The sequence below is a fragment of the Nipponia nippon genome, unplaced genomic scaffold (genome assembly GCF_047370975.1).
Source record: "Nipponia nippon isolate SJK-2023a ecotype South Korea unplaced genomic scaffold, ASM4737097v1 scaffold_8, whole genome shotgun sequence".
In the NCBI taxonomy this organism is placed as follows: Eukaryota; Metazoa; Chordata; class Aves; order Pelecaniformes; family Threskiornithidae; genus Nipponia; species Nipponia nippon.
In genome coordinates, this window is record NW_028262402.1 from 2,475,797 (window position 1) to 2,497,628 (window position 21,832).

Here is a 21,832-nt window from a genome sequence, read left to right on the forward strand (position 1 = left end):
CGAGGTAAAATAAGTGACGTGGGAAGGGCAAAAGAGCCACAAGCACAAGTAATGCCAAGAACCAGACTTCTGGAAATGTCCACAGCAGCACGATTGCACCCTTCACTTCCTCAGGCATGGGCTGGGAACCTTCCTCCTCCTCTTCTTCTTTTTATTCCTCCTCCTTCTCCTCTCCAGTGTGTTGGCCACCTCCAAAATGAGTGGTCAGCACCACCAAGGCTGGGATCCAGGAGCCCACAGGGCATTGCTGACACCAGTGGGCCAGTGCAAGCCTGTGCTGACCAGCGCTGGACTATTCCTGAGCCCTTTGACAGACCCTCTCTTCTTCTTCTGCCCTTGTGCCTGTCCCAGGTCGAGCACTCCTTGTCCCATCACTGTTTCCACTGACGCTGCTGGGAGGAGCAGGGCCACGGACAGGAGTGTACACATCTCTGAACAGCAGCAGAATGGACAGATGATCTGAAGACTAAACAACAACGCACCCCTAAGCATGTCCATGCAAAGATGTAGGAATGATGTTTCAAAAATAAAAGGTCACTCATCTTTTTCAAACACTTAACCCAGTCCAGCTCAGGAAAGTCTGTTTTATTGATGTGCCTCTTTAAGAAATGCCATAGGGGTAACCAGCTTGCCTGCAGCATATTGCATTAGCTGTAAGGACATATATATGATATTGGCATCTCCCCCGACACAAGAATTTCTAAACAAAATAATTGTCACTTGCTAGCATCTAGTTGTGGCTCAAAATCAGACCTCACTGTGAGCAAACAGGAGAGGGGTCTGGACGGCAATAGCAGCTGGACTAGCTCAAACCAGGCACATTTTTGAGTATCTCCCTTGAACTAAGGAGTGTTTACATATTTTGAAAAAGCAGGATTGCAAAGAGACACTTGAGGACAAGAAGAATGTACAAACTTCAAAATCTGTGGCAGAACGAGCATTAAAATATCCAGATATCATGAACCTTGGAAAAACAGAGAAGTGAAAAAAAATAACCTATGTCAGTCCTTAAAGCATCCTTCAATCTTTTAGTGGTAAAACACCATTTATATAAAAAGTTTAATTCTGTGCTGAGTGTGGGTGGGAAATGGGAAGGCTTCTCCTTGTTTCAGTTGGCCTTTTGAGCTCTTAATAAATGAAATACACCTAAAACAACAAAGCCTTCCATCAGACAAAAAAAAAAAAAAAAGTAATGCTATGGAAAGGGCATTATTCTTTCCAAGAGAAAAAACCCCACAACCTAAAATCCTTTCCTGAACTTGCCAGAAAACCTTTGAAACGATCATAAACCAAATCCTGCACAGAAGGTAGGGGGTTCTCTCCTGTGTTGTTCCTCCCTTCCCGCAATTTTTCACTTCTCTGTTCTCTATGTATTGCATTTATCTCCCACCTCATCCCCCAGGGAATTACAAGAAAACCATATCTGTGGTGGAAAGCACCTGGCATTCACCTGGCAGCTTGATTCAGAGACCGTTTACGCTACCTGGAGGAGATGCAGAGGAAAGCAACACAAATGAGGAACTGGAAGGGGTCTTTGGAGGAGCGACAAGGAAGTCTGCCAAGAGGTTGAGTGTGCAATGACTAGAGGAGGGAGCAGCAGATCCATAACCACCCGAAGACTAAGCAGTTAAGAGAAGGAAGGCTTTAGGCAAAAGTGGAAGAGGATGATTTGCATCTGCTCCTGCTGGGACCAGCCCTCCCAGCCACACATCTGGCCTGAAGGGGCAGATCTCAAAAAGCATAAAGCAGGATGGGGGGGCTGGCCCATGCGATGCTGGGGAGTGTGCCACAGGTTCTGGGCACCGTCATCCCAAACGTGCTGGCTCTCCGAGCTCCTGCTCTGCGTGCTGCCTACTCCATGCTGAGGCTGCATCCTGCATCGCTGCACGTGTTGTGTATTTAATGTTAACAGATCGCCATATAAACAGCCTGACTTTGCTGGCAAATGGTGATCTGGGGCTTAAAACAAAAAATCCCAGAGGCATTGCAGTGCATTTTCACAAGGCGTGACTTACTTAGCAACTGTGTATTTTGGCTTTCTGCTCGTTATGTCCAGCAATCAAGCTCTATGGGGCTGCTTTACATTACACATGCCATGTCATGGAAAGCCCAGCACCAGGACATTAGTCATGAACCACCACGGTTTGGAGAGAGGGAGAAAATCTAACTCTTCCCTTTTTATATTGTTGTATTTAATAATGCCCCAAGTGATTAGTACTGCAATTTTATCTTAGGAACACCAACATTATTTTCTGTTATTTTGCTGAAGCAGACACTTGGTTTCTGTCAGTATATAAATGATTAGCTTCTTTAACAAAAGGCAAGGGGTTAATCAACCCTTTACCTAAGACCTCTTTTCTTCAAAATGTGAAATAGGAATTAGCATAAAAATAGAGTCTTGAACCAGCTATGCTCAAACAGCATTGAAATAATACTTTTTTTCAGTTCTTCCTCCTTCCTATGGCTTTGCAAATCTGTGTGTGGACACATTCATTTCTATATATAAGCCAACCAGCTTTGGCTTACTCAATGTACGACCTCCTATTTATTTAACCTCCTGGTTAAATAAAAAATGGGGACACATTCGAGGACAAACTTGTCCATGCACAGCAAAAAAGGAAAGTAAGGGGAAGGGGAAGGGAGAAGGCAAAAGGGAGAAGGGAGAGGGAGAAAGGAAAGAAGAGGGAGAGGGAAAACCAGCAGCAGGTTTGTTTGTGCAGGAAAAACTTTTCTATGTAGCAACAAGAAGAGGCCTGAGGTTAAAAGGTGCAAATGTGGACTTGAAAGGAAGGAAGGTGGGCAGGTAGGCATCAGGAACAGAGCTGATTATTAACCGATTTACTTGAAATAACCGGCCCCTTCCTTGTCCCTGTGTTTCAGCCCTGTGCTATCTCTGGGAACAGACCAGCCCGTGCCTCCACAGAGATACGCTTTTTGAATAATTCCCCTCCACGTCCAAAATACCAGCTCTCCCGACAAAGGGTATTTCTTGCGTACTCCATATTACACATGCTAAATACTTTATTGTACTAGATACAACCTCTAAACATTTACAGTAAGTGCACTTAATAGCAAAATTGTTTGCCAAACCTCATTGGCTCTCTCCATAGTTGTGAGTTATAAACATGGTTTTGTTTAAACAGGAAAACAAATGAACAGATTCCTGAGTCTCCCACATACACTTCTGGTTATCAGAAGTTTATCACAGGCAGACAGGAACATTTCATGGAGGCTCTTGTTAAAATGCTGGCAGCTTATCAGCAGGTTGGATTTCCATATACCACAGAAGACAGTAGCATAGTTTAATATCCTTGTTTGGTTAGTTTTTTTTTTTAATATCAACTTCTTTTTTCTCCTTGATAGACTTAGAAAACTGGAGCTGGGTGAATAACTTCTTTGAAAATTCTCTAAGAGAAGAAAAAGGGAGGAAACAAAAGGGCACTTTTTCTTGAGGAGGTATGGCTGGACAGATGTGAGAGTTAATACTCTTTAAGCTATCTGTCTATTGAAGTGGCCTTTCCAATCAAATGGTAAAGCCTAACGTCAGCATATAGCACAGGCTGATTGCCAATGGCAAGAACCGATCGGAAAGGACATCATGATAGGTAGACTTGCAATTGTAAATTCCTCAACAGGAAAGCCCTTAAGAGGACTAGAAAGGAAAAGCCAGTATTTGGGTTATGTTACTTCTGCAGCAGGTGGAAAAGAGCCAGTCCCCTAAGGCTGATCTCTGCCAGCTCCATCCCATCTCAAGGTCAGAAGGGACCCAAAGGAATGACAGGTACAACAGGGACAGGGTCACGCCTCCACATGGTGTGGGTATGATACCCTAGAGAAACACCTTTCCCAGCTCTGCTTTGCATCACCTTGATTCACAGAGATTGAATGACAGACTATGAGTGTTTGCACCAAAGCCTCTCCATCTGGTGGTGTCCTCTTTAATCCCACCTGGGGAGAACAATCTTCTGGGTGGGCTTTATTTCTTTCACAGAAAGAGCAGCATAGTTTTAGTCCATGGACACCTACTGCAGTGAGAACAGAGCTGGTGGTGGCAGCATCGCAGAGAGGAACCCCAGCTGGCTTTACAGTAGTTAAGCCTGCTATCTGGTAGCATACTTCTGGGGCAATACAGAGGTCAGAAGAAGCTACAAAACCTGCTTCAGAAGCAGAGTCCACTTGAGTATCCTATGAGAGATTGCTCCTGGGACCCAGACTGGCCATGGCCAGCCCCTCCTGACCACCACAGAGGTACAGACCAAAAGACATACTCCTTGGAGTGACCTGAAAAGTTTAATCTCAGTGCACTGCCATACTGGGAGAAATTTATGCTGATATTGAAAAGTTAGTTTGGAGGGGAAGCAGAACTAAGATACTGGACATAAAAATATGTCCTTTCCTCTTTGACACCCAAGTTACCCAGGCTTAGTTTGCAACATGAACATAGCATCCCTGCCCTTTCTTTTTCAGCAAGTGACCTACGTCAAGCTTTCGCTGCCAGCTTGTTTAAGCAGCGCTACAGCTGGGACTAGTTGGGAAAGACAGAATTAAAAAACCAATGCTGGATCTTGGGACAACTATTTAAAACCCTCCGTTACTGGTGCACTATGGACAGACAGGTGTGCTTGGTTTTAGGAATCACTGAAAAAGCTGTTAATTGGCCTGCCCTTTCTCCTTGTGCCAGCTATCTGTCCAGCTGTGAGCATCCCAGTTAGCAGCCAGCCGGAAGCTACCAAGACGTCTCAGAAAACATGGAGCAAAAAAGGGGTTGACAAGAAATGCAATGTGTGTCAAACATAGAATATATTTTTAACTTTTGATGTAAATGCTGTGATTAACAGCTCTGTAGACCAATGGGTCACCCAGCCTCTCTAAATGTGATAGGAACAGGGAGTTAAAATTTTACTTAAAAATCCTTCATTCAAAGGCAATCTTTTCAATTAGTTTTCAGACTTGTGCTGCCACTCAAAAAAGAAAGTAGGAAAAACATATTTTCTTTGACCTGCAAATGATTCCATTAACCATATTCCTTTTAATACACAACTCCCTACCATGACAATGCTGAAACAAACACCATTACATTTGAACTTCAGGAGGATTTACTTGGACCAGAGGCAGCCAGCAACAGAAGAATTTTAATGACTGTGGGAGGATCGCTGGTATTTTAAGAAGTCTTCTAAAACCTTTTGAAGGATTTGAGATAAGTAAAAATAAGTGGAGCAATTTTTTTCCCTAAGTACTTTGCACCATGTTTTCACATAGCAGAAGTAAGTTCTACAACTGCACAGTGAAGCTGGAAAATCTGAACAGAGAAACAAAAGTTAAAAAAAATCTGAGACGAAACCAAGTGGCATGGGAACCACTCTAAAGAAGAGAGCAAATGAATCCTTCTATTCCAAGCTCTTGTTTTTATTCTCTTTGCTCACAGCAGCTTTAATTTCATTAGCTTGCAAAGAAACACTCAATCCACAGATCAGATTTCTCAAGGATATAGGGAGATCATGTCAACAAAACAAAGCACTAATTAAATTTTTAAACAGCAGCCACATGCTCAGTGAGTTCCTCTAGTGGAATCGTACAAGCAACGTTTGCATCCTGTTGCCTTTGATCTAAAGCATTGCACTTCACCTTTTAGAAGAAAAAGCCACCTGCTGCCAGAAGTGCTCCTGGATTAATCTACCCCACAACTGAAATTTAACTGCTGTTAGGAGTTCAAAAGGTCCAGCTTCTTGAACTGTTGAGTGCCTCCTTGGAGAAGGGCTGATCGATGTACCTGGGCAGCAACTGCCACCTGTTGCAATTACAATGAGAAAAGAAAAGCCTCCTTGGGCATCTGTCTTCACAAGGGGCCTCTGGACCCACCCGCATGTCACGAACGATCACACCCCTGGTTTGTAACGATTCACCCTCAGCTCCTCCAAAACCACCACACTTTCAGCACAGTGAACCGGGGTGAATGATTTGCTGTTATTTCTTAACATCATCCTCCCACCCTATCCAGGAGAGATTCAATAAAGAGCAGGCAAACAGCAGTAAAAAGGGCAGTTGGAAAGGGCAACCCCCCAAAAAATAGTGTCTATGATGTCCTTCTTTAGTGGGGAAGTTGGGGACATGAAAAAGTGGTCTCCCTGGATCCAGGAAAGAAAGCAACTCCGAGGACTCTTGAGAAAAGCAAATTGTTTTTCAGTCAGATGTCCCCTGCTTTTGGAGGCACTCTTACCCTCTCCTTTCTTCTGCTTACCTGCACTAGCTCAAACATCACACAGGCACTAAGAAAAATTTCTGAGTGGCTTAGCAAGCAGACGCTTTTAAATGAGAAAGTTCATACAGTCTGTTCTTCTCTTTCTCAGTACAGTTATGTGGATAAAAAACAAATCAACCTTTACATTCACTTGCTCTCAAACACAGTCAGAAAAAAGAACTGCTTTGTCTAAAGCAAGTGCAACATTCAATACCTTGGTCAACTGGCAGATAATGCTGTGTTTATCCCCTCTGCCCACTCCATCCTCCACAGTTTCCACACAAATTTGGCTTGACAGTACAGGTGAATTTCAGTTTTACTGAAAGCTGTGGCAAAACTTTCACTTTATTCAGTGGGGACAGATTTTGCTCACTTGCTGCTCTTCCCTTCCTCAGCAAGGAACTGCCTTTTCTAAGCAATTTTATGCTTCTAAGCAAGAGATGCTAAAAACTCTGCTTTTTGCTGGGCTGACCCTCTCCCCTCCATTTCTTCCCTGCCCAAATGGGAGAATATTGTCCCTTATGTTGCATTCCAGTATGTTATGTTGATGGATACACCTCTGATTTTTTTGTTGTTGTTGTTGTTGTTATAGAGGCAAATTACAATGAGGAAAATGGCCCCAGGAATTTACTGTTGATATATTTTTTACATTGTTAGGAGAACACACAGTTTCCGAAAGAAAGGTCCCAAGTTTTTTATCAGCAAGATCCCATCTTTGCTCACATTTACACCTGTCAAGGAGTTTTGATTAATGTCACTGATTCTCGGTAACTGAGATTCACGAGTGGCATTTCTCTTCGAAACAGCCATATATGAAAAAACACATCTGTTAGCTTAGCTATTCATAAAAATGTACATGTGTGGCTATTATATTGAGCACGGTCATCTGCAATAGACTACTACATATGTTGTCTTGACTTTACAAAATAAAATTGTACTTTGGCTTTTAGTAGCCCACTGCTTTTGAAATAAAGGGTACATCATTTAAAAGATACCCTACAAATATTTCTCAGTGCAAAAATGCAGACGGTGTTTTATTTTCAATTACAAGAAAGGTTCCATAAAAATGCATACATTTTTTTCACTTTAAAAATCCCTTTGCTTTCTGCCATGAACAAGAAAAGCATTCCAATGCCACAAAAACTTTTTTTTTTTTTTTTTACATGTACCAACCTGTCTGTAGCCCTTTAAGAGCCTTAGGGATGTGCCCTACTTTAAGAACTTGTGCATGAAAAACTTGGGACCCCTCATATGTTACACATTTCATACCGCACTTCAAAGAACGTTAAATACCTTGTGACTAGAGTACTGTTTATTTCATAATCTAAACAAACACTGGAATACACTCTATGCTTTTCTACTTTCCTGCAGACTTTACAATGAGCTTTTTTTTTTTTTCCCATGATTAAAACAATCTGCATACACACAGAACATGCATGCTCTCTAACACCAGTAATGTAGGTAAGAAAAGTCAGTTTCCATCATCTTCCTGTTGCCTGTATTAGAAAAAAATACTTTTGTTTTTACTGTAGTTATGGCAGTGTGGCTAAGGATACGAAGACTAGGGCACAGTCTTACTCCCTGCACAGAAAATGTTCATCACAAGCATGCTGATGGTGATAAATATTACATGTCTATTAAATGATAGGCATACTTTTATCCCCTTTACTCCCTTTTTAAAAAGACTAAGTGGCTACATGTAAATGCAGTGAAGCAGGTATAAGCTTAATTAATCAGAGTTGATTCAGACTGGCACCAAGAGGCAGCGAAGTCCGACGAAGTCTCAGCGAGGCTTTCCATGGGCTACCGATGACCTCCGCCACAAGGCATCTGCCTTCTACTTTTTGAAAGTAGAAATCAAAGGCCTTGCAGCATGGCCAGTCCTGCAAATGGGGCGGACTGCAACAGTGTGTCGGGCTCCCTGGAAAAGAAGCACTTGTAGTCCATTAGTGTTTGAGAAAACCTTGTGAGTGGGTTACCTTCCCTGGGACCGTGCAACCACCCCACTCCGCAGCGTAGCCTGCTGCTCTTCGTCGGCCACGTGGCTGGCTGCGGTTTTACACCACCGAATGGTCGTTGCTGTGGACGCCAGCCAAGATGGTGTGGTTGAGTGAGGACGCCGACCGGTCTGAGCCTTCGGTGGGGCCGTTGGCGCTCTCACTGCGCTGGCAGCAGAGGATCTGCTTGAAGGTCGCACTCATTTCTTTGTCCCGGTAGGAGTAGATGATGGGGTTCATGGCGGAGTTGAACTCTGCCAGGAGCAGGAAAAATTTTTCGTAGGCCAGAACGTTGCACTGGGGACAGCAAACATCGAGGAGCAGCAAGACTAATCCTGGGGTCCAGCAGATTATGAAAGCACCTAGGAAGAGAAAGAGCGGACAAAACACAACAAAACCCACAAATATACTAATGCACCGTTACTCGTCAAGACACTATGAGAACCATCCAACTGGAAGCAGCAATGGTTAATTTTCTCTTTCAAGAGAATGTTCCCACACTATTTCTTCACTGACCTGATGAGAGGGCTGCCTTTCAAAGATCTGCAAATGGTTATGGGCAGCACATCAAAAGAGCAAGGCATTCCCCGCCCCCCTCACCATCTGAAACGTTCTCTGCTTGGCAAATACATTTGCATTTAAAGTTGATAATGAGGAACATTTTTTCCCTTCAGCTAGAGACCTCTGACTAATCAATCTCTTGATCAGGAGAAACAATGCTGCAATTTACTTCTCAAACTAATAACAACAAAGAAAACCTTTCTGTGAGTGCTGTGACTGAAGCATCAGTAATAGAAAAAGAGTGGTGCAGGCAGCAATTCTCAAGAAAAAGAAAGCCTGGGTCTTGTTAATCCATTTCAGCCCATTATGTAATGGAAAGTCCTAAACACACATCCTTCTTGAACTGAAATGTCGTCCTTCAACAGATCTACTTCTTTTCTTAGGGCTCTATTCAACAGAAATTCAGAGGCTCCTCAGGCTTCAATAGTGTAAATGCCAAAGAGCCTTACCCTGATTAAAATGCTTCCCCCTCCTTTCTCTGCTTTGCAAAGCTCTGAGGGGGATAAAGCCCAGAACAAAATTCGGAGTTCAATGCAGAAATGAAATCAAATGCCTTGCACTTTATTGGGAGTACCAAGTGTAAATGAAGATGCTAATTCCTTGCAAGCTTAAAGAGGTTTTAAATATAAGCACTGCTGGGGAAGCCCTTACACACCAATCATGTCAGAACGAAGATGGTGTTCCTGAGAATTTCCAGGCTGACATGCTTGGCTGAGGTGGAAACCAAGGTCTTATCATCAGTGGGCAGGCTTAGCACAGGCAGCAGCAATAAGGGCTTCCCAGCACTACCCAGTGAGCGCTGTTTTCAAACAGGTTTTCCTGTCACCGGGGTATTTATTTGTTAACATACTGTGTCCGTTTTTTTTCTGCAGTGATGCTCTCTGCAGGTCTAGCAGCTGACTACAGTCAGTCTCTGCAGCATGCAGCCTTTTTGCTATGCCTGCCAAGAAGGTGCCAGCTGTAAGCTGTTCAGACACCTTTCCGTTTGGATGCCAAACCCACCTAGATCAAACAGAAGAACGTTTTCTGAAGGGCTTTGCAAACATGCAGGGTGTGCTGGGCTACAGACATTTGTTGCCAACCAGGCAACCATACACAAGGTTTCTATGTACAAAAAATTATCCCTAAACTGAGCTTGCTTGTGACTGATGGTGCCACAGTGCCACTCAATGCCTATCACTTTGCTGATCAACAAAGCTCACAAAGGGAAAGAAGCTAGGAGGCAAACTGCCAGCTGCCAGTACAAAGCACTGGTGTCTTTGGCCAAATGACTTTGTTAGGGGCTGGCAGCAATTTTAAGAGTAGGGATGAAACTCTCCCACGCCGAGGTGGCATCAAACATATGAATCCATTTCACAGCTTTTGTCTGCAGCTCTTTTGGATTCCAGCAGTCCTAGAAAAGAGTACTTGAAACCCATGCAAAGGACTACAGTCTTTTGTCCCTTCCTTGTACCTGTTCCCACAGGGGCAGAAAACTGCATCTCTATTTGCAGGATTGTCTGGGTTGATACAGAGGCTGCCCTCTGCACAGAGCAGCTTTGCTGACCTGGTTTCTGCAGAAACCAAGACAATCTTTCAAATTCAACCAGTCGCTGCTGAAACTGTGCATGTTGTGTTCAGCTTCCTAGCAAGTGAGGCAGCAGTGGACTTTGTTCCAGCTTGAGCATGTATTTTCTTCATTACAGGCTGCCTCGGGAGAACAACATCAGAGACGGGAACACTGCAAGTCATGGGATCTACAGTCAAGGACAAAAGACGATGACAGCATCCTCACCAGGCCTGTAGCAGAAAAGTCCAATGTGGGAACAATGGAGCTGACAGGAAAGCTCTCCTAGCATTGTTCAAAGTTGCAGTTGAAAGCTTCCGATTTTCCAACAATTTTTTTTGGTTGTTTTTTTTCAAATCTGCTGTTGAGAAACTAAACATGTCAAACAGAACATTCTGTTGCTATCATTTTTGGGTATGTTAAAAGCAGCAACAACAAGAAGCACTACGGTGAGGCAGGTAGGCATTTGCCCCTGAGAAAGCCCCAAAGTCTTTGACAAAATTCCACATGCAGCCCACTGCACTAAACACTGGTCTCAAGTGGAGTTTCTGAGCCTCTCTGGGCTCCTCAGTATCTCAGCTCCCACAACCTACATGCTGAGGCTTGATGTGGTTGCACTCAAGAAAAAGTGGACTGTGGTTGAGCAAGCAACTAAATGCTCTGTGCAGCTCATGCTACACTGAAAAAACATATAAACAAACAGTCGCCTTCCCACCCAGCTCTGGAAGAGAATGGAAGTCATTATTCTGCAAGTTGCCACCTTGCTGCTCACGCCAGGCCTGGAGCTGGGTCTACGATGCGCTGGCAGCAAGGGTGTCGAGTGGAGAAGAAACCCATGCTGCCCAGCTCCAGACCCACTTGGGTAACGTAGGCTTTCTGCCTCCCTGGCCCCCAGCTGTGGACCAGGCTGACTTTTCAACCCGTTTCCTTCACGCGGCAGCAGTGGCAGCAGAGGAGCACACAGCATCCAGGACCGCACCTTTGTGCAAACAGGGCTAGCTTCAAGCTTCTGAACAGACGGCTCATTTGTTATTGGGAAGTAAAAGCCATTGAAGCCAGCTCCATTCAGTCTAGTGGGCTTTGTTTTACTTTAGCCCCTGGGATTTTCCTAGCAAAACTTCCCACCATGCCAATGGGTCCAGTGGCTTATTAAGCTAAGTCCTTGCAAATGGTGTCACAAACAATGTCTCTGGTTTTCTCACTTGTTATTTAACTGTCAGTACCCTGGAAAATACTGGAAATCATCACTCACGGTAAGGGCATGTTTGAGTTAGGTACAATGCAAAGAACACAAAAATGTCAGGCTCCTATTACTTCAGATTTAGGAAACATCATCTGTGAAACATGAAATTCTTTCCCTGGAAGGAAAAAAAAGCTTGAAATTTAGTTTTTCACTTCTTACTTGGAATATTTGTCAAAGTAAAGTGATACTAAGCTAAAAGTGAGGTTAAATTCTTCCCCTTCCAGAAATCTGTTGTGCATTGATTTAATGAAGAATGACTATCTAAAAATATCACATCTAATAAAACAATGAGATCCAAAAGCTTCCTGCTGCCATATACTGAAAAGCCTTAAGCATACACCAAAATCTTGATGTATTTTTCTGCTCAGGAACAGAACTGAGAGCAGCCCAAAGTACAGTGTGGGTAATTTCCAGGTGCATCTTAACATTTTATAAGCTTGGTCAAAACCACATTACAATGACATACAAAGCAGATCTATTGTATTTAGTGAATCAAATCTGCTCATCATCATGGATATGTCATTGTCATGCCATGGCACTAGGAGAGCCCAACATGCACAAATAAAATCACAGATGGTAGTGCTGAAGAGCACTGTTGCCTGGACAGATAGCACCTTGGGGTGACACCGCCAGCCCTGGCAGTCCTTAGAGGCGCTGGCACTGCACAAATCTGACCGAGATGTTCAATTGCAGCAGGAGGAACATTGCTATGGTGTATGGCCAATGTCTGCCCTGCGGGTCTGGCAAGAGGGCCCGGTGAAGAAGAAATGCCATCAGGCTGAGGGGTGAATGGCTAGCCATGAGACAGTAAAGCTTCAGGGAACCAGAAAAATGGCACCGCATGTTTTAAAAAGATTTAAGAAGACGAGAGGGGAAGGGTCCCTATAGACTGAGAAGTGCATTTTACAGCAGGAAATCTAAGTTATAACAAAGCAGTCATGACACTAATCTCATCTTCTCTTGCTGCATGATACCTCTCACCCGGGGCTGAAACTCCAGCTCCTCGTGCATGGTCTGTCTTACTGCACTGTGGCAGAAGTCCACTGGGGGCTTTCCAATGACCATGATATGACTACATCACATCTGTCTTGAACCTTCATCTGGTGCACCAGCGGGGATTGTATTTCCATGGTAGTTGCATGCTTGGAAACTCCTGGGTAAGCGTGGCACGGCCTCACAGCAAGATTTGATCGCAAGAGTAAAAACGGTTGTGGGCAGTAGGCATATGAAACCAACCATGATAAATCACACAAAAATGAGTGACTAGAAAAACAAAAGAGAAAACAACTCCAAAAACCAGCAGCAGAAAAGAAACAAGCTACATGAGAATAAACACTGACGAACTAGTCATTCATTACTAGGTCCTTGGTCCTCTCAGGAATGTTTGCAAAATCAACACAACAAACTGCAGACAGTATAGAAAGATAAATTAGGAAAAAAGGATATGATAGAAACAGCCTCTTAAAACACAGAAATATTAATTCAGGGCTGTACTTGAATGACAGATCACCTCTGTGCTACTGCAGTCAAGCATGCCTGCTGGTTTAGTTTATCACTAAGCACTGACCACTCGGGATGACATTTCTTCCTACCAGTGGAGACTGTCTTAAATTGATGCCTGTATTTACAAAAACTTGGTAAGAACCAAAGCAAGTAACAGCCCCCCTTCTGAGAAGCTGACATACCCGGAAGATCTGACATAGTGGAAAAGAGGTTGAAGAGGGGGGAAAACCACAGTCAGTTTGTCTTTTGGAGCTTTCTTTTGTTTTTCAAAGAGCCAAAAGGCAGACGCTGCACAGATCTAAACCCAGGCTCAGAGAAGTGAATTCCAAGTGACCGTCCCTCTATATGCATGGCAAAAGCATTTGGTCCAGTTGTATCCTAGGGCTGCAGATAAAATTGTTTTATTGCTGCTGCTGCAGACAGAAAGCAACCCTTGTTTTAGTAGGACACTGATCAACTGCAGTGTATTTTTGTGTTAGGCATCGCTCTGGGGAGGCTGTAAGAAGTTCGCAAACAACATGCTGGAAGCACGCTGGCACCCAGCCCCCAGGGACCGCTCGGGGCCAGCCCTGGCAGGGGGTGGCACAGAAGAGCACCTCAAGGCTTGCCTGCTGTCCCCCTCCCGGCAGCTCCCCAGGGCCACGGTGTCCCCACGCGGGGGGGACATCCCCAAGGCGGCCAAGGATGGCCCCAAGCAGGCCAAGGATGCAATTCAGCCCCCAACACCCAGCCTGGACGCCAAGGACCTGCACACGGCCACCTCCCAGTGACCAGACTGGGCGGCTACTTGTGAAGGCTACTTCTCAGGTTAGCAGGCAAAGCATTTCCTAAGCAGCACTTTTTTTTTTTTTTTTCCCGTCTTGCCTTGGACAGCATAAGTCTGTGTTTATTCCATGAACGTTTATTTTCCTCTAACTCACAACAGCAAAATAAAAGAAGCATTTCTGCTCCTGCCAAGTCACGCTCCAAGTCCCTCGGAGGCTCTGGTGGGATGCAGCCCTTGTCAATGCACACCTATTCTGAAACACCCCTTTTCTCTTGCTTAACCGTACTGTGTCCCTTTCATGTACCCTCTCCCACCCATCTTTGGTGCTGACCCTGACTTTACTGTTTTCTGGCCTGGCCTCACACACACCGTGCAAATTCCTCATATGGAGAAGTCCATATGGAGGGGAAAAATACGGAAAGGGCCTCTTTTAGGGAGTGAGAGGAAAGCAGGGAGGAAAAAAGACCTTGCTTGTGTTTGCAGTTTTGTTAAGATTACAGAAGCAGGATAAGGCACTACCATACCAAAGACGGAAAAGACCCACTCCAGCTGAACTGCAGCGACATTGCAGTTGCCCACCTCCCCTTGTCCACCTGCTGTCCTCTCCAAATCCCCTCCTGTTCTCAGAGTGGCACTTGTGACAGGCGACTACACCACCTCTTCCACTGGGACAACGGTGGCCAAGACAGGAAAGGACACTGGGCACCACTGCCAGTTACCAACAGGGAGCACAGTCTTGCTGCACTTTCTGCAGGGTGAAAGCAATGCTATGGGGAGATGAGTTGTTTTATTTAACAAAACCATAGCCAAAAAAGGCTACAGAAATGCCTGGCATTTTCCACTTTCTGATACAATCCCACCCTCAGCAGGGAAAGCCACTTGCTATGCTAGCTGAGGAGCAAGCTCATCAGCTGCAACACAACTGCACTTCTTCATGCCCTAGCCATCTGTAAGCTGTATCAATAACCCTCCTTATCACACTGCCTATTATCTTGTGCGTAGGATGAATAGAGATAAGTACTGCATGAAATAACGCTTATTTACAGCTATGTATTGTTTTCCCCAGATCCAAATATTAGAGAATGAAATCTAAAATGAATGCTTAATTATTATATATGCAAAAGATCCATGAATATAGTTTATCACGCTGTAAACATACATAGTGTAGGAGTAATTCTTCTAATTCTAGTCTGACATCATTTTCCCCAATTTTGCCACAACATTACTACAATAAAGCTTATAGTTCTTGGTGGATGAAAACACAGTTGTTGCTGTTATTTGTAGTTTCTGCTGGAAATAGTCAGCACTGGGGTAAGGTTTGCTTCCACCCATGGAATTTTTATGTGAAAAAATAAAATGTGACTACCACATATGGACCAGATTAACGAATGTAAAATAATCCTACGCTAAATTTGGCAAATTCTGCAGAATTTCAGATATGAAAGGCTTGCCTTTCCATCCACAGACTCCAAAAGGCTCAGGGAGAATGACAGTGAAACACAGCCCTTGAAAAATACCCTAGGCGGGGGAGAGCAGCGTGCAGTGTGCCAGTAAGAACAGTCTCGTCGAAAAGGGTGCTTTCAAAACCCCTTCATTTATTTAAGGTGTCTTTATTTAAGGAAGCTGTATGAATTTCGAATGAGTGAGAGATTCATAGCACACTCCTTCTGCAGTTTCTGATTGAGTGCAAAACGCTGCTTTCTCTGACATGTGTCTGGGAGACTTTGATGCAATGGCCCCTTTGGGTTTCAAGCCAAACATTTCTCTGGTGGGGCTGTGTGTGAAAGGAAGGGGGGATGTCTCCAGCAGTGTAAAATAGGAAATCAGAAACAAAGCAAAGCTAAATAAAATCTACATTCATATTCATGCATCACTATCTTACGTGTACTTCTCATAAGATGATTTGGAGCAAGAGGACCCACACAAGTAAGAGAAAATACACAACTAGGGGGCATACGGGAGGAGCCGGGTGGTGTGAGCTATCAGTCTGTCTTTCACAACACTGTACTTGCCCCATCCTTGGGGACCCCATTCTAGTCTCTCATGAGCTGAACAGCTCTGCACGTGCACATTACAGATAAAATCCTGACCTCAGCTTTTCCAGGTATCTGAACTCCACATGAAAAGTTGACAGGTTTGCCAGATTTTTTAGTCTACTGCACCCATGGTTTGCAAAGGGATTTTTAAATAAACTGTTGCTGCTAGTACTGCATCCCTTCCCTGATTTCCTACCTTCTCCACAGCTATATGCATACGCACACTCCAACCTCTTCCTGAATCCTGTTCTGGGATTTTGAGCTGTTGAGTTTGGTCAGACTTTGCGCAAAATAACAGCTGGATCATGGAGGAACGCAGAAATCATGTCTTGCTCCAAAACTTATTTCCCCTTCCCAGGAGGAATACAGTATGTGTCTGCTTCAAACATCTGTCTTCACCTTTGAACTCCTGTGCACAGAATTAATTTGGTGTTTAAGGCATGGCTATCTTTGTCAACAAATCACCCCCTCTCTGAGGAACCTGGCTGCTTCCTTCTTGAAGCATTTATCTGGTTTAAAGCATGCTAATGACTTAACATGAAAGCTTCCCTGGGGCTCTGCCTGTGCTCTAGCTGGGCTGGGAGGAGCAGCATGCCTTGCCCACAAAGAGTGAAGTTCCAGTGTATGTTAGCATCACCTCATTCTGGGCCTTAATATTTAGTATTTCACCGGTTCACCCCTTTAATCTTCATCGCTCTCTTTCTTTTCAGAAAAAAATAAAGCAAAAAACTCCTCCTAAATGGACATGCAGTCTTGACCATAACTGATAGTCCTGATGGCATACAGGCTCCTTTGCTACAGGCTGGCCTCTGCTCTCCCTGTTCTCTTCCTATGCTCACATCACCACACTGCTCCCAACAATTTATCATTTAAATACTCACTCTTACAAATTCCTCGGTGAGATCTCTAGGTCAAAGCCCTCCTTTTAAACCAGATACAATTCTGCAACTACACCTACTGCACCCAGGGCCAACTGAAGATACACCTGACACACCGCAGCGTTTCACAGGGTGCCGCCAACAACCATTAGCCAACAATCCCACTGGCACCACTAGCTGCACGACCACCATCTCTGAGCATGGAGATGCTCAGACAGAAAACGCCTGTGGTTGGTGGGGCTCCATCTACAGCCATCACGCCTTCCCATTTCTTGGGGCGGCTGACACCTTTGGTCTTCTCTTCCTGCTTCAGTTTGCAAGCCCAGATCAGAGGTAACAAAGAGCAGGTTTTTCTCAATAGGACTCACAAATGGCAGCTGTGGGAGTCCTCATGAGCTTGCTGCTTGCAGCACTTTGTACTCGCTGCCCCTAAGTGCTTGCTGCCAAGTGCTGGAGGTAAGGTACATTGACACTCGGCCTCCTGCCTTTCCTTCTGGAGGTCCTATCTGCTGGGTGTCTTCCCACCTGGACCCTGGAAGGCCTCTCCACAGAGCCTGGCACCAGCTGTGGATGTTTCAGATACTGCGTGGGTCTCCAAGCTCTTGCGTATCTCTGTAGCGTATGAAGCTTTTGAAGTTTGAAACAGCAACAGACAGAAAAGCCTGGGGAGGACTGATAACAAAAGAAAACAAACTGAAGAGAAAATGAGACATGGGCAGAAGCAAGCCGTCAGAACTGACCGGTTTATTTCATGGGTGCTCATTAAACTCTAGCCCAGGTTAACACTTGCTTGGTGTCATTCTCTGCCTGCTGCTTGCACTCCTGCAAAATGAGTTTGCTGGTCTCCGGCCAGCTGATCCAGCCGCCGTCAAGTGTTCCTTGGCTGATGTCTCTGAAGGAGAAATCAAGTGCTAATGCAAATGGAGGAGACCAAGACTGTTTTTCAACTGACACCTGCAAACCAAAGGTGTTCGAATACCTCCTTGTTTCAAAGGTACACTTGTCGTGGTTTTAAAGAACACCTTGCAAAGATGGCATGTGCAATCCGCTTTCCAGAAAGAAAACCAAAAGCTCAAGCCCATGGCAATTTATCTGCACCATTTGAATCCCTCAAATGAAAAGGTTGTTAAGGAAAAATGGAATTCGCTGCTGATCTAGTCACTGCAGGAGAGAGATGGTACTCCCCCCCCCCCCCCCCCCCCCGCCAAAGAAGAAAGTAAGTCTTTTATCTATAAAAAGCATTTTAGACAAAAACAGGAAGTCATTAAATGCCAATGGTCAGGATTCCAACTGATTTCTAAATGCATAAAGATATGTGAAGCTAATCTCTGAATAAAAGCCTGGCTGTTGCCAAAGCAATCTGAGTATTTATCTCTGTGTAAAGACAAACAATAGTCCCTGTGGAGTTTTGCTGTTGCCAAAAACCTGACATACAGAGGAAATTTTCGTGTCTTTTTCAACTTTCAGACATTCTAGATGAGCCCGTATGCTCTATTATGGACACAAATGCTCCTACAGACCCAAATCAGCAGCGGTAGCTTGGCTGCAAAAGGAGCACAAAAGTCCAGCTTGAGAAGAGGCTCCTGAGGCTCATGGTACTGGTGTCTCTGGGTCACGGTGACACAGGACAAAGAAAAGCAGGCAACAGATGTCTGGGGAAAATTAGAAGCATGAAACTGCCTTTCAGTCCATACCTGGCATCCTACTTGCATCCCCTAGTCCAAACTCAGCCAGATTCCTCTTTACAGGCACTGATTGCTCATGGTCATGACTTGGGGCGCTGGCTGGGGGACAGACCCATCCCTGAATGGCAAGAGGACCCTGTCCTAGGGGTCTGGGTGAAGCTTTCAGGTTCTGGACGTGGAGCAGCTGGAGGTGACCAGGTCTGGTGGCAACGTGAACGTGACTATGCCAACGTGAAGGCTCACTGCAAGAGGTCATCTGAGGCAGAAGTGGGACAGCTGGCACCCTGCAGGCAGGGCTCACAAACTGGACTCTGTTCTGCTTGCCTCCGCAAGGTATATTTAGCATGCTTGGGACCTGGGTGTTTCACTGCTTCTCTAGTACCTGCAGTTTTCAATCACAGAAAAGTCATTCACAGCCATGTTGAAAAAACCCTGTTTTGCCCACTTTTCCTTTGGAAATCCATATACCCCCTGTGGTACTCTGATGCTTTCCCAGGGACGGTCACAATGCTACACTCAAACAATACAGTTTGTTTAGCAGATTTCAAACAATTTTGGTACAAGAGATTGTTTAATTGTATTTTCTTTTGTTGTTAAGGACATTAAGCGTTACTGGTATTATGTTTGGATAAGCTCCCGTTGCAACACGAGTTTCCAAATGAAGCATGGGTGGATGCAATTTAATATGTAAAGGAGTGCTTTGATTCTTGCATAAGATGAAACGAATAATATTAGAAGAAAAATATTAGCCTCTATCTGCTTCCTTAATAGGAATAAAATTTGTTTCTCCCGTGCTAGTGCCAGACTGTCAATAGGAGCAAGTGTCACAAAAAGATACAGATACTTAAAATGCCTGTATTATATACCAGCTCTGCTTCAACTGCAAGAAAACTGTGTGTGATTTTTATATAGCCATACTGCAATTTATCTGATTAGAGTTAGCTGGTTAAGCTGTGGTAGACACCCCTTGAGGCAGCTGCATTAAGTCCAGTTACACAAAACACTTTTAAGAAGCAGAATCCACCGTGACAGTTGTGCTCCTCTGGGAAAACAAAGAGCACGAGCTCTGGAGTGAAGTGGACAACAGGGGAAAAGCCCTTTTTGTTAAAGGGACGTCACTCCAGAATAAATCTTCCTGGAAAATCAGTCTGTCTTTTGTATATGTTAGGATAGCCTCCTCACCAAAAAGACCTTCTACTCCTCATCTGAATGTTAACAAATCAAAATACTGCCTTAAGCAGAAGCAGCCTTGGACAAACTGTACATGAGCAACGGCGCTACAGTAAGTCAGTTGTACACCTCACCACCCAAGCAGTGTCAAGGCCGTACAGACATTGCTCGGGCTATCAGACTACCAGCGAGGTGTCTACAAATAGCAATGATAAAACAGAGGGAGATAAAGCCTCATGATAGCAGACAGACATGGCATTGCACTTCACAAGAGAAGCACTGAGTGAAGAACCACCCAAATTTTCCTTGTGTTAAGTATATACTGACACCTTATCAGACAGATACATTCTGTGTTTTAGGACTTAATTCTATATGTACTCATTTAAACCTGTCTAGATGAGGCTGATAACTTGGGCAGAAAATACAGCTTTTGGTCTATATTTCTACACTGAAAATGAGACATGGTTTAACAGGATACAGCTACCTCTTGGTTCTCACAGATGCCTCTGAATTCCCTTGGAACGTCTAACATTTCCTTATCTGGACAAGATGCCGTTATACTGTAACTTACGTCTTAGGTAAGACTGAAAGAGACTGAAAGATTAGTATTTTATCAGCTTCTATGAAGCCAGTCTCTGGATTCATTAAAAATACTATCATGCAGAAAGAAGCACTGCAACAGTGTACAGTAATTTTTTCCCTGTCAGAAGGGTGTTTACCGTCCTGCAGCATATAATTTTACTGCGGTAATGACAGTATTTCCCATACTTAAAAGGGGAAATATAGTGAACAAGTCTGGAAATGTTTCATTGCTGATGGTAAATATCTGGATTTCAGTGGCAGCTTCTCTGTGATTTCCTTTGTATTTACCATTACAGAATCTATATCGATTTAAAGTCTTCAGGCAAACACAGAAGACAGCATTGATGAAATTTAGCCTGTATTTCAACTCATAGCTTCAGGAGTCACGTTGCCAAACCATGCATTACACTGGGGATAAGAAGGTGCGTCTTCACCTATCCCTTTCTCTCCCTGGTTCACAGCTGTGGAAAACCCTGGGAACACAGCTATTGTGGGAGTGATGCTTTGCACAGTTCTGTTTTATGTCATTAGGTCATGACAAGCAGGCAAAAAACAAACCAAGGGAAAAATTCATAATGCATTAGACACCCTCATCACTACAAATGAGGGAACCCCAGTCTCATCCACTTAAAGCATTAGCCATTAAAACAGCTTCTGGGTTAGATGAGTGATGCATCCTCTCACTAGGACTGAGTTTCCCCACATTTTGTGCATTTATCAGAGATGAGTTTGATGCGGCACACTGAACTGACCCTGGTGTTTCAGTTGGTCTTCAGGAATAGCGCTCTACCTTTGGCAGCCTGCTGTCCCATTCTAAATTTAACCCCTGCTAAGCAAAGTATGGCACCTAAAAGGGTCCAAGAATAGCGCTTCCCTTTCAGCTACTGTGTTAGCACCACATCCTGCGTCACTGTGGCTTAAAGATTTCTATATAAATAGCCTCTGAAACCACAAAAAAGTGCTATCATACTATTTTGAAGGTTGCTCAATCTGCAAGTTTCTGAGGATGGCTCCTTTGACCTCTGGCACACAGTTTGCTCCAGTGTCCCCATAAAAGACTGTAGATTTTGGCTATGATAAAAAGGAACAATAATAATGGAGGGGAAAAAAAAAGGCACTAAGTCTTCTCTTTCAGTTCACTTACCCCCACCTACTCATGAAAGAGCAATTGTATTGCAGCAGAATACTGAAATACTTTCAATGCCAAAACTGGGCTGATTCCCAGCCACCTTCATCTCTTTCAGGGGTGTTCATGAGAAGTGCCAGACAAAAGTCACTGAAATCCAGCCCCTATCTACCAAGCAAGGAAGGAAGAGGCATTAACATTGCTGCTTTCTCCGTAGCATGCCTCGACTGCAGCTTGGCTTTGTCCTGGGTCTTCTGCTGCTGGGCATGAAAAAGCCATCTCTGTTCCCACTGAACTCTTGGCCTCTCTAATGAGACTGCCAAAGATGACAGTAATTATTTTCTACTGTCACCTGTCTTCAGACGAAGGGCAAAGCCAGCTTGTCTCTCACAGTGACGCAGAGAAGGCAAGCTGCTGCGAGGGCAGAGCTCATGGCTGTGCTCACGCAAGCCCTCCCCATGGACCTGACAGGGAGCGTGCTGCTTCTGCAGGGCAAGCACT

The 21,832-nt window shown here is 44.3% G+C and overlaps 1 protein-coding gene across 6 annotated transcripts in view; it reads right to left on the reverse strand.

Moving 5' to 3' along the window:
- Positions 1-570: 570 nt before the first annotated feature.
- Positions 571-21,832, reverse strand: part of LPAR1 (lysophosphatidic acid receptor 1) — a 78,941-nt gene continuing 57,679 nt past the window's right edge. For all 6 annotated transcript variants that reach the window (XM_087742325.1, XM_087742329.1, XM_087742330.1 and 3 more), the window contains exon 4: positions 571-8,597. In XM_087742325.1, the coding sequence (XP_087598451.1) occupies positions 8,296-8,597 (302 nt within the window). In that variant the 3' untranslated portion in view covers positions 571-8,295. The remainder of the gene's footprint in view (positions 8,598-21,832) is intronic.